The sequence below is a fragment of the Paroedura picta genome, chromosome 8 (genome assembly GCF_049243985.1).
Source record: "Paroedura picta isolate Pp20150507F chromosome 8, Ppicta_v3.0, whole genome shotgun sequence".
NCBI classification, from domain to species: Eukaryota; Metazoa; Chordata; class Lepidosauria; order Squamata; family Gekkonidae; genus Paroedura; species Paroedura picta.
This window is the reverse complement of record NC_135376.1, coordinates 15,782,062-15,800,929: the sequence shown is the minus strand read 5'-3', so window position 1 is coordinate 15,800,929 and position 18,868 is coordinate 15,782,062. Positions and strand designations below refer to the sequence as shown.

At 45.3% G+C, this 18,868-nt stretch overlaps 1 protein-coding gene across 1 annotated transcript in view; it reads right to left on the bottom strand.

Annotated features, from left to right (window-relative positions):
- WDR49 (WD repeat domain 49) overlaps nucleotides 1-18,868 on the bottom strand; it is a 125,163-nt gene that overhangs the window by 70,164 nt on the left and 36,131 nt on the right. Inside the window, exons 6-8 of the mRNA XM_077348499.1 lie at nucleotides 16,771-16,938; nucleotides 11,670-11,818; nucleotides 7,199-7,435 (exon numbers count right to left, since the gene is read on the bottom strand). Coding sequence (XP_077204614.1) covers nucleotides 7,199-7,435; nucleotides 11,670-11,818; nucleotides 16,771-16,938 — 554 coding nt within the window. The remainder of the gene's footprint in view (nucleotides 1-7,198; nucleotides 7,436-11,669; nucleotides 11,819-16,770; nucleotides 16,939-18,868) is intronic.

Sequence of the window (18,868 nt, the reverse complement as noted above, 5' to 3'; positions counted from 1 at the left end):
TGGGCTCAGAAGACAAGGGTGGGGAGCCAGCTGCTGCTAGGGCTTCCACAATAGGGCTGGTATCTAAAGGCTGTAGGTGCTGGGTGCTTGTGCCTGGTCATGGCTCAGGTCCTGGGCTGGGTTCCCTAGACCAGGGGTAGTCAACCTGTGGTCCTCCAGATGTCCATGGACTACAATTCCCATGAGCCCCTGCCAGCGTTTGCTGGCAGGGGCTCATGGGAATTGTATTCCATGGACATCTGGAGGACCACAGGCTGACTACCCCTGCCCTAGACAGTCCTGGTGCTTCTGAGTCTGGGTCTGTTGGCAGTGGCTCATCCTGGCAAGCTCAGGGGCTCATCCTGGCAAGTCTCTCAGATCTGCCTCTTCCGCAGAGTCAGACAGGGTTGCAGTTGGCTACATCTCCTGGGTTAGTCTTGATCTGTTCATCCTTTGTGGGCTCCTCATGAGATTTTTTTTGTCTATCCTCCGCCATTGTATTTCTTCACTGAGGACTCCCTCGGGGGCCTCTCTAACACAGACATTAACTCGCACCTTGGGAATTCTTCTTTCTCTTCTGGTTTCACTGGCCACAAGCAGGCTGCAGTAACAGCTTGTGCTGTGTTTGATTGGTATATAAAATCAATAGCACCTCGATTTTTCAGTCTAGAAGAATCCTCAGGGGATTTTCACTAAACCGGAATATAAAGAACAGTCTCCCCTGCCCTTCTTTGTCACAAATGAAGGCACCACTCTTAGTGGAAAGAAACAACAGCACTTGGGGGGGGGGGGGTCTTATAGCCTCAGTACACAGCAGGAAGGGGAAATACTCCACAGTAAAGTCCCCAAGATAAATAGGCAGAAACCGCAAAGTGGAAACAAAGCCAAGCAGGAAAAGATGGCTAAATTGAGCAACATTTTTACAAGAGATTCCATTAACTACTTAATGCTTGCAAGAGGTTTAGAAGAGCTGAGTTTTTTTGTATCCCCGCTTTTCATCAGCTGAAGGCATCTCTATGTGAGAATGGAAACTCAGTGGATGTTGTTTACCTGGATTTCAGTAAAGGTTTTGACAAGGTTCCCCATGATGCTCTGATGGGTAAACTGAAGGATTATAGGCTGGATTCCCAGAAGGTTAGGTGGCCAGGGGAATGGCTAGAAAACCACACCCAAAGAATGGTTGTCAATGGGATTTCATCTGATTGGAGGGAGGTGAGCAGCGGAGGGCCACAGGGCTCGGTACTAGGTCCAGTATTTTATAACATTTTTATCAGTGATCTGGATGAGGGGTTAGGGGGACTCCTTATTAAATTTGCAGATGACATCAAATAGGGAGGAGTAGTGAGCACCCCAGAAGATAGAGTTCAATGAGATCTGAACATGCTGGAAAAGTGGCCAAATGATGCACTTTAATAAGGATAAGTGCAGAGTTCTACATCTGGGTCACAAAACTGAGATGGGAAATACTTGTAGACTGTAAACTGTGTGTACTTGTGGACTGTGTGTACTTGCGGACTGTAAACTAGAAGAGGAGGAGGAGTTGGTTCTTATATGCTGCTTTTCTCTACCTGAAGGAGGCTCAAAGCGGCTTACAGTTGCCTTCCCTTTCCTCTCCCCACAACAGACATCCTTTGAGGTGGGCAAGGCTGAGAGAGCCCTGAGATCACTGCTCAGTCAGAACAGCTTTAGCAGTGCTGTGGCAAGGCCAAGGTCACCCTGCTGGCGGCACGTGGGGGAGTGGGGAATCACACCCAGCTCATCAGATTAGAAGTCCACACTCCTAACCACTACACCCAGCAGATAGCGTGATGCAGTGGTAAAGAAAGCAAATACAGTCTTGGGCTGTATCAGCAGAGGCATCATATAGAAATCACAAGATGTCATAGTTCCACTGTATACTGCATTGGTCAGATCCCAGCTGGAATACTGTGCATTTCAAAAAGGATGCGGACAAAATTAAGAGTGTTCAGAGGAGAGCGACGAGAATGATCCGTGGCATGGGGACCAAGTCCTATGAGGAAAGCCTGAAGGACTTGGAAATGTTCAGCTTGGAGATGATGAGGCTGACAGAGGACATGATTGCTCTCTTTAAGTGTTCGAAAGGCTCTCACTTAGAGGAGGGCAAGGAAAGGTTCCTGTTGGAAGCAGAGGACTGCCGTAATGGGTTTAAACTACATGGAGAACAATCTTGGCTAGATCTCAGGGGTGGAAAACACATTCACAGCCAGAGTAGTTCAACAGTGGAGTCAGCTAGTGGTGAGTTCCCCCTCACTGGCAGTCTTCAAGCAGAGGCTGGACAGATACTTATCCTGGATGTTTTAGGCTGATCCTGCATTGAGCAGGGGGTTGGACTAGATGGCCTGAATGGCCCCTTCCAACCATGTGATTCTATGATTTACAAACATCTTTCCCTTGGTTTCCCCACAACACCCTGTGAGATAGGTGGAGTGAGAGCACCTTGAAAGAACTGTGACTGGCCCATGGTCACCCAGCTGGCTGCATGTGGAGGAAGAGTGGAGAAACAAACCCACTTCCCCTGGTTAGAGGCCACAACTTTTAACCACTACACCAAGATGGCTTTAGGCCTTTTGCTCTTGCGAAGCAGACTGTGCAACTCTGATTCTGAAGACTGTTGGGAACCTGGTGAAGAAAACAACAGCCTATTTCCTTGGTGGGGGGAAGTTTCTTCTAGTTCAAGCTGTTCATCTCCTTCCTGGCCATTATTGATCTTTAAAGCTTTATGGGGCCAAAGTACATCTATAGGCTTTTCCAGGCAGGGTAGATTGTAGCTCAAGGACAGGGAGATGGAGGTTGGGGGGGTGGATAAATCCTCCCTATGCTGTACTGTCAATCCAGATCAGCCCTTCCTTCCTTCTGTGACTGCTTTTTATCCCTTAAAAAAAACCTGTAAGGGGTCACAATCATGGACCTCCTGGGTGGCGTATAACTTGGTCCTGAAGGAGAATCTCTTCTGATCTTTAAGGTATCGATCCACTTAAGAAACAGTCTGCAGGAGGGCTTTCCGAAGTACTAAAATAACAATGCTCCAATAAAATTATCTTCCCAAATAAAGCAGCAGCATAAAATCCAATAAAAAGAAATCTATCAGCATCAATCACAGAACTAAGCACTATGAAAAGCTCAGCAGCAGGACGGTGGATCTTAGAGCCAAACTGAACGTGGTGGAGAACTCATGCCTGCCACAACTTGGCTGTCACCATTTTAAAGTGGTCAACGCCTGAGAGCTCTTGTGCCCCTTGCCACACTTTTAAAAATGCCGAAAGGGCTACGGAGAACACAACCCACCACCAATGGCTGTGGTTGGCCTTTTGTGACCAAAGCTGATGGAGGTGCTGAAGAATCAAAAGGATCATGATCTGAGTTTTCCCCACAGAAAAGGTTGTCAGTCAGGATGGGGAAACCATTTTCAGTTTTCCATTAAAAGGCCTAATTTTACATGTATCTTTCCCTAGGTCTACCCCAAATACCTCAATCAGAGGTCAGCTGGGAATTTCCCACAGAGAACTCCATTCCCCAAATGTGTCTGTGTCCAATTCAGGTCAGGACTGTGGTAAAGGTAAAGGTAAAGGTATCCCCTGTGCAAGCACCGAGTCATGTCTGACCCTTGGGGTGACGCCCTCTAGCGTTTTCATGGCAGACTCAATACTGGGTGGTTTGCCAGTGCCTTCCCCAGTCATGACCGTTTACCCCCCAGCAAGCTGGGTACTCATTTTACTGACCTCGGAAGGATGGAAGGCTGAGTCAACCTTGAGCCGGCTGCTGGGATTGAACTCCCAGCCTTATGGGCAAAGCTTTCAGACGGCTGCCTTACCACTCTGCGCCACAAGAGGCTCTTCAGGACTGTGGTATGCAGGTTGAAAGGGCTCCAGCATGCCTCATTGTCCCAGCCTGAAATTGTCCCAGAAGTGCTATACAGCCCATTTAGGGTTGCCAACCTCCAGGGGTTGCAGCCAAAGAAAGAGCGCCGACCCCAATGAAATGCAAGCCAAAAAGAGAATTGACAATGGCAGTTCAATAGACAAATTTATATGGTGTGTTTCACTCAAGGACCATATTTTGAATCAAAATTCAAATTGGGCCAGCCAGTAGACTTATTACCTCGTTTGGGGAAGTAGCCCTTCTTCAATAGCTGTTTTCTGTTGACCAAAAACTGTCATGTCAATATTCATATTTCCGTGTACAATATAAGAATTTTTACAACAGGAATATTCCCCTACTTTTCATTGTGTGTGTAATGATTGGTTCCAAAACTGGAAATATGAATGTAGAAACATACCATATCAAGAGACTTTGTGAATTTTTAGAATAAATTGGTCTATTGGACTTCCATTGTCAATTCTCTTTTCGGCTAGAACCTCGGAGCTACAGACAAGATCTTCACCAGACCACCTCTTCACATAATGCCATTGTCCCAATCCAAATTGGGTCCCGTATATGTGCGGAAAGTGTGTTCTCAACAAGTTAACCCACAGGTAACACATCTAGGGTTGTCTAGCGACTGACAGGAAGGCTGGGGGCGAGGACAAGGGAGTGCAGGCAACATCTTCAGTGTCACTACATCACTTCCAGGTAAAACCAAGAAGTGGCAATGGATAATTCTAGGGACAGCTGGAAACCATAGAGTTTCCAGTAATTCCTAGAGCTGTCCTATGTCACTTTCAGTTTGTACTCAGAAGTCATATAGCAACATTAGTGCCATTGCTGGAGAGGGTGGTTTTTTGTGTGTTGTTGTTTTAATTTATCTGCTTGGAGCAGCAGCATGAAGTGGTGCTTATTAGTGGGAGAGCCTGACAAGGAGCCTCAATGTGACTGACTAAAAAAGTGGATGAGCGATAGGGTCCTGCATAGTGCAGGGGGTTGGACTAGATGACCCATGAGGTCCCTTCCAACTCTATTATTCTATGATTCTATAATTCTAAGTCCAGGGAATCCAGATGCAACCCTTGGAAACCATAGCACGTTGTTAAGCCTTAATTCTTGCTCAGTCCAATGGCACATTCCCAACGGAGTATCCACAGCCAAAGCTCAGGCTTAATTTATTAATCTGTAGAACTGTTTTCTTGACATCACACATTGTATGTATCGCTTCGGTCTAACTGACTGCAAGATTTCTACACTCCGCCGTACCAAATAAAAGATTACAGGGTATTGCGTGTTTTTGTTAAGAAAACGCCGGTGATCTTCCGTTATCACCCGGCAGTGTGTGTTACCAAGACGTCTGCTTTAGGTGAATCTCAATCCGGAGATTAAAAGATGCTACTCGGGCACCGCTAAAGGAGAAGAGGGGGGAGAAATCAATCACACAAGCTTTTCCCTGTCTGTCGAGGGTGGCTCTTCATTGAGATTCAGGTAGTGCTACGATCGCATAGGCCACAGCGCTGCGCAGACAAACACCACTGTGCTTGCATACCAAGTGGCATCGCATTTAACCAACACGTTTTATTATTTAAAAATATGTCATCATGATTCTCAGCCACCGAGCTGCAAGGTCACTTTAGGGGAAAGGTTCCTGCAGAAATGAGGCTCAGGCCTAGTTATTCTGCACGCATATTTTCCGATGGTGTCCAGACAGGGGTCAGCGGGTGGCTTCTCAGAAAGTTTCCCACCCAACGTTCATTTGAACTGGAAAGTGAGAATAAAGCTGATCATGTCATCAGAACTTGGCAGTTTGTGGGGGAAGTTGAAGGATTAATCATAGGATTGTAAAGGGTTGAAAATCTGCACTGGGGTAACCAATTCCAGGTGGGAGTTAATTTTTAAATATGTTTTTTTTTATTTGTTAAACATTTATTGGGTTATGTGAAAGTTGGACCATAAGGAAGGCTAAGCGTCAAAGAATTGACACTTTTGAACTCTGGTGCTGGAGAAGACTCTTGCAAGTCCCTTGGACTGCAAGGCGAACAAACTGGTCAGTCCTAGAGGAGATCAGCCCTGACTGCTCCTTAGAAGGCCAGATCCTGAAGATGAAACTCAAATACTTTGGCCACCTCATGAGAAGGAAGGACTCCCTGGAGAAGAGCCTAATGCTGGGAGTGAGTGATTGAGGGCAAAATAAGAAGGGGATGGCAGAGAATGAGGTGGCTGGATGGAGTCACTGAAACAGTCGGTGCAAACTTAAATGGGCTCTGAGGAATGGTAGAGGACAGGAAGGCCTGGAGGATCATTGTCCATGGGGTTGCGATGGGTTGAACGAGACTTCGCACCTAACAACAACAACAAAGCCAATATATGGTCATGGTGACCTCCCCCAAATGTTGGGCCTGGAGGGGATGGGAAGCTATGCTTCCCAACCATATTCTGGAGTTTCTTGACACTGGAACAATGTTTCAGGGATAAAAAACGTCAAGAAAGGCTGCTCTAATAATTACAGCAATAAACACACTTCCCAATGAGCACCAAGGTTACATACCCATGAGCTACTCCATACAGAAGACCACCAGTTCTCACCCCTGCAACACATTCTTTAGGCAAGCTTCAGATACCCCCATTTGTAGTAAGGGCTTTTTAAAATACTAAAGTCCTTTATAGAGTAGTGGTAAAGATTACTATGATTTCTGAAACACTGCAAATGCTATATAGATGCAACACATTACGATTGCTCTGTTTGAATTATATACCAAGTAAACTGTCCTCTGAACCAGAAAAACTGAATTATGAATCCTAACAAATTGCTGGCAAATGTGCACGTCAATTTATGTTGCAAAATATATCCTGTGCAGTCCACAGTAAAGTTACACCCACCTGAACTCAGTGACTTTAATGGATTTTGGAAGGGTGTAACTCTGCATAGGATTGAACCATTAAGGGCAGGGAAGCCATGGAAGAGTAAGTACTACCACCAGCTACTGCTCCAATTCGGGGAGGGGAGGACTCTTGGTCCTTCTTTCTTGCATTTTGGCTGCATCTATGTCATATATCAAGTGTCGGAGCTGAAGTCAATTGACCCGAGATATATTGAATTCACTGACATTTGCCAGGGAAATAAAACGCTTGGGAATCTACACAGCTCCCACTTCTTTCCAGCAAGTGCACAGAAAGTCAATAATGAGTAGACGTCAGGACAAAATCATTTCTCTTCCCAATTCGGTGCTTGCCAAAATCCCACTACAGTGAATCGGATATTCAATCAGCTTATCTGACTAATGGGGGGAAAGACACAACCCCATGGGGTTCCCCTCCCCTCCTTTTTTTTTTTTACCTGCTTGAAAACCGAATTGTAAAGGACGCAAGTAACAGCTTTCCTGTGACTGGCCACTCGGCTCTTGCCTGACTCTGGCTCCATCTCCAGTAAAGTCAACTGGTTGTTAAACGAGATGAACAGACGCCCGCGGGGTTCATCGAAGTAAAGCACAGAATGGAAGTCGAGGCTTTTGGGAAAGGAGCCAGCAATTCTCTGGATGCAAAGCTGATGCTGAATATCCCAGATCCTTAACACCTGCACAGGAGAAAAAAGGAGAAGCAATTGGAACCAAGTTTCAAACCCGGAGTCTTTTTTTTTCATTCTGAGAGGGCAGAAAAAGGATATCTGATAGAATCCAAATTCATTTTTCTTATTGTTGTCTTAGGGAGTGTAATGACATATGGAGATGGCTTTGAATTGGATTTCCTGTTGGGGGGGGCATCACAAGGAGATGCATTGACTAAAGGGGCCCACTTGAAGGTGGGACTATGGTGTGAGGCAGTGGTTCCCAACCTGGGGGTTGTTACCCCTTTGGGGGTCGAACGACCCATTCACAGGGGTCGCACCAGGGCAAGCTGCTTGGCTGAGTGGGGGGTGCCACCCATACAACAGCCTTGTGGGCTAGATCGAGATAGAGCATTCATCTGTCTGGAGCAGCAGAAAAGAGTGAGATGGGCATGGTGAGACAAGAGGCAGAACTAAACTAAGAAACCCCAGGAAAAAACCAATTCATATACAATCATGAAGAATGGATCTTCACACCATTGGTCAGTTTTAGTTTAATTTCTGTGAAAGAACCCTTGCATAATTTTATGGTTGGGGGGTCACCACAACGTGAGGAACTGTATTAAAGGGACGTGGCATTAGGAAGGTTGAGAACCACTGGTGTAAGGGGAGTCAAAATTTAAGACTTCCCCTGCACAATTTTCTCAACCTGGGTGGTTCCAGGGAGCTACTATTTGCCCTATTGGCAAGGAATTCTAGCCTTCAGGTGGGGCCTTGTGTTCTCCCACCTAGAATTACAATAGCTCAATGGGATATTACTTTTCAAGTGATGTTATTTATCTCCATGCCATGAAAAGTTTGGACTTCCATGTTCATACATTAAGCTTCTATTAAAGGGCCAAGGCATTTTTCTCCACCCCCATTGATCACCCCTATGTATGCTGCATGGAAATCCTCGTTTTTAAGTCCCCCGGACAGAAAGACACCCTTTTTATTAACATAGATGTAACCATACTAAAATAGATAGTCATTCCCTTTCCATTGAAGGCCTTGGGCATCAGCCAGTCACTAATTTATATACTACTGCTTCTCCTGAGTTGTCAACCCAAGGCTTTTGAAAATGGAGGCCTTTTATCTTTGATTTTGTTCCTTGTCCAACATGGCATTGCAATAGTAGACGTTTGATTTGGCTTGACTGGCAGTCATTTAGAGACTGCTCTAGCAGAGCAGAAGGGCACTGTATGCAAATACCTAAACCAGCTCAGGTGCCTGCTCATCCATCAAAGTGAAACAAATTCCCGCTCATGCCAAGAACAACGCAGGGCTATTTGTAAAAAAAATAAAAATAATAATGGCCAAGCAAACAAAGGGAAAACAACATTAGCAAAGCTATTGAAAGTCTTAGCAGGCAGCTAGCGCAATCTGTTCGCTTCTGAATGAGGATGTATTGTCTCAGTTCTTGAGATGTAAATCTGTGTTGTAGTATTAGATGTGAACAGGAAACAACAAAGAACAAGAGAGGGGGGGAATGGGCATGAACTGAAACATGAACCAAAATTCGTAATGAATTTGGCCCGGTTTGTGGTTCACGAACCAATGTTTGTGATGGGTCTACCATCACAAATGTTCATAGACATTTAAAACAGTTCATGGTAGTTTGTGGACAAAGCAGAAAGAAGGGGTTTAAAGGGAGTGTTGCAGGCTGTCTTGTGTAGTCCCTTTAAAGTTTTTCAGGCTTTCTGCAAACCCCATTTAAAGGGATTCTTGTTCCTTTCTAAGGGGATTGCGGGGAAATGAACCATGAATGGGTTGTTTGTGAATGAATCTCCAGGTTCAGTTCATGGTTCTGCCATGATTCCATGATTTCTGATTCATACCCATCCCTGCGAGGGGGTTCCATTAAGGTGTTCAGCTATGCTTTTAAAAGGAGCCTGGCACATAGGTAAAAGGAGGGGCTGTGGTTCACTGGTAATGTGTATGCTTTGTATGCAGGAGAAGCTTCATATCCTTCATATCCTTATCCACTGTTCTTCCTCTTAATATTTGTGAAACAGTCTGGGGGGTGGAATGATCTTGGATGTCCGAGTTCGAAAAGGGCCACACCCTGATTGGTCCTGCACCTACAGCTCCCGGCCACCCTCCCTGGATGCTAGCCACTTTGCTCTCAGATGCTGCAGGAGCCAGTGTGTGAGAGGGAGACACAGAGAGCCCTGCCAAACCGCAGACCAGCCCTGATTACCTACTATGGCTCCTACTGCAAGGGAGAGAGTGAGAGACAGAGAGAGCCGCCCCAAACTGCAAACGAGCCCTCAGTCCCTGCTACAAACCAGCCCTGTTTACCTTCTACGGCTTCTGCTGTGAGAGAGACAGAGAGAGAGAGAGAGATTTGTGTCTGCCGGTGTCCCCTGGGTCCTAGCGCCCATTGCATTCCTGGTTGCAACGGACTTTCTTGCTAGTGGTCTACATATTTCTTTACTTTATTTATACCCTACCATCACCCAGTATGTTAGGTTTGTGCTGAACAGCCAACAAATGCCTGCCACTGTGTTTGTTTCAACTCTCCACATGTGCCAGACACTGTTTCAGAATAGTGTGATCAGATCTCTTGCTGCACCAGGAAACCTGGGATGACCCATCACACAAGTATATGTAAACAGGAAAAAGGTAGTTTTCAAGCTGGTGATGGCAAAAACTTTATTCAAACAATATAAACTGTTATAAGCAGGACGAATTACTAGGTACAACAGCCTCGTCTTCATTTTTACTTAATCAGTGAACTCATCAATATAGTGTAGTATTTCTTTAAATTTGTTTTTGCAAAGATACTAATGTATTGTGTTAGTACAAGTATACTAACAAAGTTAGTCTTCAGCCAGCAACCTTATATTTTAAGACATATCTTGGGTCTACTAATATCAAAGATCCAACAAGGTAACCATCCTCTAGGGATGATCCTCTAAGTGATCCAGTTAGCTTCCGGATCAGTTTTAAGGTTTTGGTTCTTACCTAAGGGCATCTGCTGCAGCCTGAGCCCCACTTATCTGAGGGACCGTTTGTCTCCTTATGACCCCCCCCCCAGGGCCCTTCGCTCCGTGGGTTTGAATCAGTTGGTTATCACTGGTCCACAGGAAGCGCTGCTGGCCTAGACCAGGGCTATGGCCTTATTGGTCTTGGCCCTGACCTGGCAGATTGAACTCCCAGAAGAGTTGAGGACCCTGATGGAGCTATCACAGTTCTGCAGAGACTGCAAGACAGAGCTCTTCCACCAGGAATTTGGTTGAGTCCAGTCTAGGAAGAACAGGTCCCTCCTGGTATAGGTCCCGATAGGCTGGACATCACTAGAAGATCAACCCCTGGGTGTGGGTGCAGTGGGTGCTGTTATTATAAGGGGGGAGGTTTATGGAGTGGTTTTTTGCCACCAGTATGGTTTTTATGATGTTGTAAGTTTTAATATGAGTTTTAAATCTTATTGTAATCTGCCACAAGCTGCTGGGGTCCGGGAGTGGTGGGTAATAAATTAAATTTTTTTTTTTTAAAATACCACTTCCCAATGGGGAGGATGTCATAGAACAAATGTGTGACCTCACTGGGCACCAAACTAGAAGTGGCAGCATCATGTCAGCCCAACACAACAGCATCATTTCCAGTTTTGCACTGGAAGTGAAGTTAAACACTGGTGTAATGCCAAATAGCTTGCCCCTTACCTGGGAATTAAGTTATCTTGCCATAGTGCCAGTTGGTGACTGGCAACCTTACATTAGTGTCACTAGTGTCCATACAGCTGAACATAAAGAGATAGGATTCTTTTTAAGAACTAGTATTTATTTATGACCAATTTATGTAATGCAACAGGTTTTGTCTATTATATAATCAAAAATGCCTGCTAAGCAGAGCTATTACGTAGCAAGGACAGGGGATGGTAACGGAACTCAACCGGGCTGTATAAGAAACGACAGGCACAGAAAGTCCATTGTAATGTCCTTGTGATGAGGAAGGAATACAGCGAAGCAACCTGCCAAACAGGCATGAACAGGTTGATGAACAGTTAGATCAATCATCAGAAACCAGCTCCCCGGCCACAGCCCGCAAACCGGACGTTGGGTGACCAAGCAACCTTTGATTTACTCTAAATTGCTGGAAATTGGAACAGCTATAGAACTGGGAGACTGTGGCCCATTGGGTTTCATTTTATTAACATTCATGTATTTTCATTAGCCTTGCTTAGAGATCCAGAACTAACTGCCTCTGATTGGCTCCTAATCACCTTATCTTTTGCAAAGCTGAAAAGCAGTTTGCGCTCTGCAATGAACTGGACTGCTATGACACTCTCTGAATGGCCTTCCAGGACTCCGGCAGATTTGGAGGTGACGTACGGGTTCCAAAGGCAAACCTGGCGATTAATTCCTGCAGTTGCTGTTCAAAGACACACATACAAAAAAGTTTTTAATTATTACCAAACTAATTATTACCAAACTAATTATTACCAAACTAATAAATTATTACCAAACTAATAAATAAATAATCAGGTAGAGCAACTGTAAAAAAACAAAACAACAATGGATTCTATCATATTTTTTATCCCTTTTTGTTGCAATTGACTCTATTTTTGACAGGTTTTCCCAAGGAAGAGCAAATGACTATTGACTCAATTTAATCTATGGTATAAATATGGAGAGATAGAGGAGAGTAGCAGAGAGACATTGGTGGTTGCTTCTTAACTGTAGAATGATTTCTTTTGGCGGTTTCCCAGTTGTAGGCATCAGAAAAGCAAGGTTTTATTTTTAAAAAAATAGACCGAATGCTTTATTAGAATGAGATTCATTGTAGATACATTTTTCATTTTAGGTGTTTTTTTAAAAGACATAAATAAGCAATAGGGGAAAGAAGGAATTTAAATAATGCATTAAATATTGTGTATCATCCCAGGCAGTACTTTTGATTTGCATGGTCTTTCCTGGAACTTTCTTTCTAAGCTCTGCAAAATCTTAAAAATTATTCTGCTTTCCTAAATCTGGAACTAAAACTGAATAGAGTTGACTCCCTAGTAGAGATGGAATTTGAAACTCAGTTTTTCCCAGTCTGGTGTGCAGCAGAAGACACTAAGAGATCTGCATCTGATTCTCTTTGGTTAACGTCCACCAAGAGCAGAATGAATTGAATCAGGACCACAGGATGAGGAGAGTTTTATCGCTTCCCTACTGCACCATGGAGATGATATTTGCCACATTAGGGGAAAGAATAGACAACTTGCCTGTTTCTGCAGCAGGGCCAGCGGAAATTCCAGGGGCTAATTTTATGTAATCTACCTTGAGTCCCCCAAGGAGGCAGGTGGACTATAAATATAATTATTAAATAAAAATAAATAAATCCAGGAAACTGGTAGAGTATCAAAAGGTTAGCCCAGGGGTAGTCAAACTGCGGCCCTCTAGATGTCCATGGACTACAATTCCCATGAGCCCCTGCCAGCAAACGCTGGCAGGGGCTCATGGGAATTGTAGTCCATGGACATCTGGAGGGCCGCAGTTTGACTACCCCTGGGTTAGCCCCTTCACTATCAGATATATGTCAAGCCATCCTATCTTGACCCTGTGATTCTCAATTACAATCACTCAGGAATTTAAACAATTCATGAATCTCTCAGCCTCTCCTCTGATGATGATGATGTTATCCGTTCAGTTATGTCCGACCCTTGGCCATTCTATAGGAAAGTTTTCACCAGAGTCTGGCTCTAAGTTCTGTCAGCCAGGGGCGCTTGAGGTATCCCTAAGGGGAAATCTCCCCATCCTCACCAAACTGCCAGGGTTAACCCCAATTAAATTTGTTATCAACCAATAGGGCTGTGTCGTGTGACATCCAATGAGAGGAGGAAGTAAGGGGGACAAAATTCTAAGCCACTGAGTCTCTGAAGCTGAGAAAATCAAGGGACATTTTCTTTTCATGCAATGCTCTCTTTGGTTCTCATGCTATCAGGGCTTTCAATGCTCAAAAACAAAAGATTCCCTGAGCCTGTGAGATTCTGAACAGCCCAGAAATCATTCAAAAATAGAGGTTTGATAGTTCTCCACTGTGCAAGCCTTTAAATGTTTGCATGGAATCTACACACCCTCTTCCCTCCTGCAATTTGCTTTGTGTAATATATCAGCCATCTTCTCTCCACTTACTCTTAAAAATTGCCTTAAACCGTATAGGATGCTCTATCCCAAATTCACACCTTGCAATATCCTCTCTGATCCCTGACAATGTTTCCTTATTGGCTTTTCATTCCATGCTTCGTCAACACCCCCAATTCTGAGCCCCCCCGGGCTCCCTTTGTTCCATTTTTTACCTGTCGTCCCCATTTCACATCTATACGGAGCTGAACTCCAACTCACTTTATGATTTTATGGGTTTCTTTTTTTAGCACTAGACTTAGATTCCTCCTGTCAGCAGGTGTTCCTCTCAACATGCTCTTACATTTGTATCTGACTCATGAAGGTCACCACAGAGAGGATACCTTCTGGGCTTTTCAGAGATGCAGAGACAGCGGTGAGAAGATAAGAGCAACGATTCGCACCTCAGTCCCAAAACCGACAGAACTATTATGGGTTTCCCCCCCTCAGAAATACAGAGAATTGAAACTTTATGAAGAGATTAAGAATCCTCAAAGCTCCTGTGAGACAAAAGACTGATAGAACACCTCTAGGAAAGCCACACCACTTATCTGTAGCATAATAAGAGTGTGTTAGAGTGCTTAGCTAGGCCTGGGACACCACAATGACCAGAGAGTTGAAAGCAGGGATTAGGAAGATGATTGTTAATGTGGAGAAGTACTGCTTAAAGCTAACTGAAAATGTTAAACTTGTAATGAAGGATCCAAAATGCTGGGAAGCAGTTCAAAAGTTCAATTGAAAACTTTGTAATGCCAATCTGAACTTTCTCGGTGTAGTGGTTAAAAGCACGGGTTTTTAATCTGGCTAGCCAGATTTGATTCCCTGCACCTCCACATGCAGCCAGCTGAGTGACCTTGGGCTAGTCACAGTCCTAATAGAGCCGTTCTCACAGCGCAGTTTCTCTCAGAGTTCTCTCAGCCGCACCTACCTCACAGGGTGTCTGTGGTGGGGAGACGAAAGGAAGGTGATTGTAAGTCACTTTGAGACTCCCTCAAAATAGTGAAAAGCAGGGTATAAAACAAACTCTTCTTCAGCGATTTCTTGAAGCCCAAAGTAACAGTCAAGTCTTACCCGATGGACTGGTTGTCTCAAGGAAAGAAAGACACACACAAGCAAAAATCTCAGGCCCTGTATATTTCAGGATATGAACAAATGATGGCAGCACGTGAATAAAACAGTGTCTGAATCCCCAGCTTCCCCCAGCCCCCCCCCCAAATCTCTAGGTGTATGAGTGAGGGCCAATTATTAAAGGGAACTGGGCTACTCTGTATCTTAAATGAGGCAAGGTGGTTAATCACAGGTGACTCCCTGACCTACCTGTTACCCAGAATCCTGTGGGAGAGAGGCTGTGGCAGATGTCAGGCATTTCTGTGTGAGTGAGAAAAAGGTCATTGCACTAATGTAACTATCAGGATTACATCTAACGATCAGGACTTTTGTGGGGGGGGGGAATGGAGTTATGCTGCCGTGAGCGCCGTGGGGGAAGGGTGACATAAACATGAAAGAGATATATAGATGTGTAGGCATTTACAAAATCGAAGACCTGACCACTCCTGGATAAATGCCGTAATTTATAGCCTCACCACAATTTACTACCATTTGCTGTAGGAAATGCGGCCCTAGAAAATGACACCCTCATTTCATCACATTTATGTCGCCTATGATAACGGTTTCAGTATTGCCACTTCCTCTGAACAGGCCTGCTGGGAGTGTGTATCCCTCTTATAAAGAACACCAGTAAGAATGCTAAGTCTGATTTTTGCACTGCCCTCAGCTTGGAAGGCCAGAGGCTCAGAGAACAGGGACGGCAGAGTGGTGGAGCACATCACCTCTGCCACCTGCGTTACCAGCTGCCCTTTCTCTGCTTTTCCTGTCTTGACCATGGCCAGAGGCATGTGCCCTTGGGAAGGATCTGAAGGGCAGGAGCCAAAACACTCTTACCCTGCCACTCATGCCCTCGACTGAGCTGGATCAGGGTATTCAAGACAGGCCCAAATTTTAGTTAATTATTTACTCTTAATTACTGTTTGTTTTATTCAAATACTCTGTGCGTGCTTCTATTGTATGTGCTAGTGTCATAAATGCTCTGGGTCACTTCAGGTAGAAAAAACAGCCAATAAATTAGTCCAATAAATTAGTGTATGTAGTATCAGGATGAGCACCATTACTGACTCAGCAGGCACAGAAGCATCACAATATAAATGTTAGCATAGGTTCACTCGTGAGGACTCGAGGAAACACATGAGGATGATCTGGGGCCAAGGGACCAAGCCCTATGAAGATAGGTTGAGGGACTTGGGAATGTTCAGCCTGGAGAAAAGGAGGTTGAGAGGGGACATGATAGCCCTCTTTAAGCATTTGAAAGGTTGGAGGAGGGCTGGATGCTGTTCCCATTGGCTGCAGAGGAGAGGACAGTTGTTTGTTATACCCCACCTTTCACTACCAGAAGACTCTCAGAATGGCTTGCAATCACCCGCAATAGGCACCCTGTGAGGTAGGTGGGACTGAGAGAGCTCTGAGAACTCTGACTCGCCCACTGTCATCCAGCTGGCTACATGTGGAGGAGTGAGGAATCCAACCCACTACACCATGCTGTCTCTCTCTCTGAATGCAAATAAAGGACATATGAAGGTTAGGAAATGGAAGGCCTACCAGCCATATTTGGATCACTGGTCCTTTTCCTCAAGGAAAAGCTGGAAGGAAGGAAGGAAGGAAGGAAGGAAGGAAGGAAGGAAGGAAGGAAGGAAGGAAGGAAGGAAGGAAGGAAGGAAGGAAGGAAGGAAGGAAGGAAGGAGTTTGGTAGGGCAGATGCAGACCATGGGCTCTGCATACCCCCATCTGATCCAACACCCAAATCAAAGCCAAGTTCTTACACACACATCACATACATATATGTTGAAAAATTATTTACTGATTATATAGTAGCTTACCATTGCCATCTGAAGCAGTGACCCCCTTCTATTCCCACTGACTAAGCCCTTCAGTGACTTTGAAGGGTCTCACTCTGCTTTGGATGGTGCTGCAAATATCATAGCTTTGCCCCAAAGAATCCTGGGAGTCATAGAGATTCTTACTCCCCCATATAAGTTGATGACTCAAAGAGTTCTCTGAAGAGAGGAATTGGCTGCTACCTTACAGCTGCTGGGTAGACATATCTTCAGACACTTGGTTGTCATATTACATCTTACAATGAAGCAGAGTTCATTAGTTACATACCTATTAAGTTGAGCCGGGGATGGAAGTCAAAAGCATTAACACCTTGAGTGACATGAAAGGTTGTCATCGTGAGACGGGGACTTAATTTCTCTCTCCAGGCCAGCACTAGACTATTTGTGCTACTTGTTGTAACAGAAATAAAGACATCCAAAGAAGAGCTGTATGCAACTGAAATTGGAAATTGGAAAGAGACATTGAAATTAAATTCAAAACTAAGTAAGAGGTAGATTTAATATAATTAATCTTTTTCCAAGTGGAAATCTTCCCTTTAAGAGAAAATGATGCTAGATGCAGGGCTTCTTACTGCTGACCAGGGCTATCTCCACCTAGATAATTTGCTCCACCTTGGCTTTCTTTTCTGCAGCATAGTTTGGGGAGTATCCACATGACCAGGGGTAGTCAACCTGTGGTCCTCCAGATGTCCATAGACTACAATTCCCATGAGCCCCTCCATGAACATCTGGAGGACCACAGGTTGACTACCCCTGCACATGACCACCTTCTTTTGTCCTGCTTTTTCTGATCTCCCCTAATTTACTGTAGTAGAGCCTCTTGTGGCGCAGAGTGGTAAGGCAGCCGTCTGAAAGCTATGCCCATGAGGCTGGGAGTTCAATCCCAGCGGCTGGCTCAAGGTTGACTCAGCCTTCCATCCTTCTGAGGTCAGTAAAATGAGTACCCAGCTTGCTGCTGGGGGGTAAACGGTAATGACTGGGGAAAGCACTGACAAACCACCCCGTATTGAGTCTGCCATGAAAACGCTAGAGGGCATCACCCCAAGGGTCAGACATGACCCGGTGCTTGCACAGGGGATACCTTTACCTTTACCTTTAATTTACTGTAATCTTTTCTGCTGTGCAGATAGGAGGTAGGCATATTTCCATGACCCTTCCACAATGGTGACATTATTCTTCCTTCAGTCAAGCAATATTTTCCATCAATAGAGGGCTTTTTCTTAAAATGGGCAATAGATACATTGCTATGGTGTTATAATATTTATTCATGTCATCTATCTATTTGCAATAATGTATTAGTTCTCAATATTCATTTTTAAAATTAAGTCTCCAGCCCTTTACATTGCAGAAGTATAAAGGCAAAGGAACTTGGCTACATATTTATCATTGTAACTTTGCATCACAAAGACTAACCATTTTTAGAATCATAGAGTTGGAAGACCTCCTTTCAACTCTATGATTCTATGAACAGACTTCCTTGGGAGGTGCTGAATCCACCTTCTTTGGAAGACAGAAATGCTTATTCTGTGAACATAGGCAGGTTTTGAGTGAATAGGCAGGAAAGGTTGTGTCAGTGCTTGGCTCTTGTGGCCCTTTCTTGCATGCCCAGGTATTTATGCCAATAAAAGGGTACTGACTGACTGACTGACTGGCATGCCCAGGTAAATGCTGACTGCCACTTTGGGATGAGGAGGCCAGGGAGTTTCAGGAGGGGGGCATCATCTGGCATGGCATTGGGGTCCCTGTGTGTGGGCATGTAGTTGTGAATTTCCTGCATTCTGCAGAGGGATTAGATGATCCTGGTGGTCCTTTCCAACTCTATCTTTAAACTGCTCCACGGGAGCAGTATAAATAAAAGAGTAAGGGCTTCGGGGGTGAGCGCTGTCCAGAATGGGGGACCAACGATTGGCCCCTGGCTCTGGACTGACCAGTTAGGAGGCACGAAGTGCCTCCCAACCCACCCACCCCCGAACATGGCCCACCTTCGCCCAATGGCGGCCATTCCTGTACTGGCTGCCGAGAGGCAAGGTAGGCCCTGAGGGCCCCGGGAAGCTGGTCTGGGAGGGGGGAGAGGGGTTCGTGGCTGGGGAAGGATCTGGGCCGGCATGTCACAGACACGCCGGCCCTGCTTCTTTCCTCACCCCGAAGCTGGGAGGTCAGGTGAGAGCAGGGTGGGAGTAAGCCTTCGGGGGCAGGGAAGAAGCAGGGCCGGTGCATCACAGACATGCTGGCCCTGCTTCTTCCCTGGCCCTGAAGCTGGGAGATCAGCTGAGAGCGGAGCGGGGGGAGCCTTCAGGGGCAGGAAAGAGGCGGCCTTGGGTGGGAGGGGGGCGGGGGGAGGCGCGCCGGCCCTGCTTCTCTCCCTG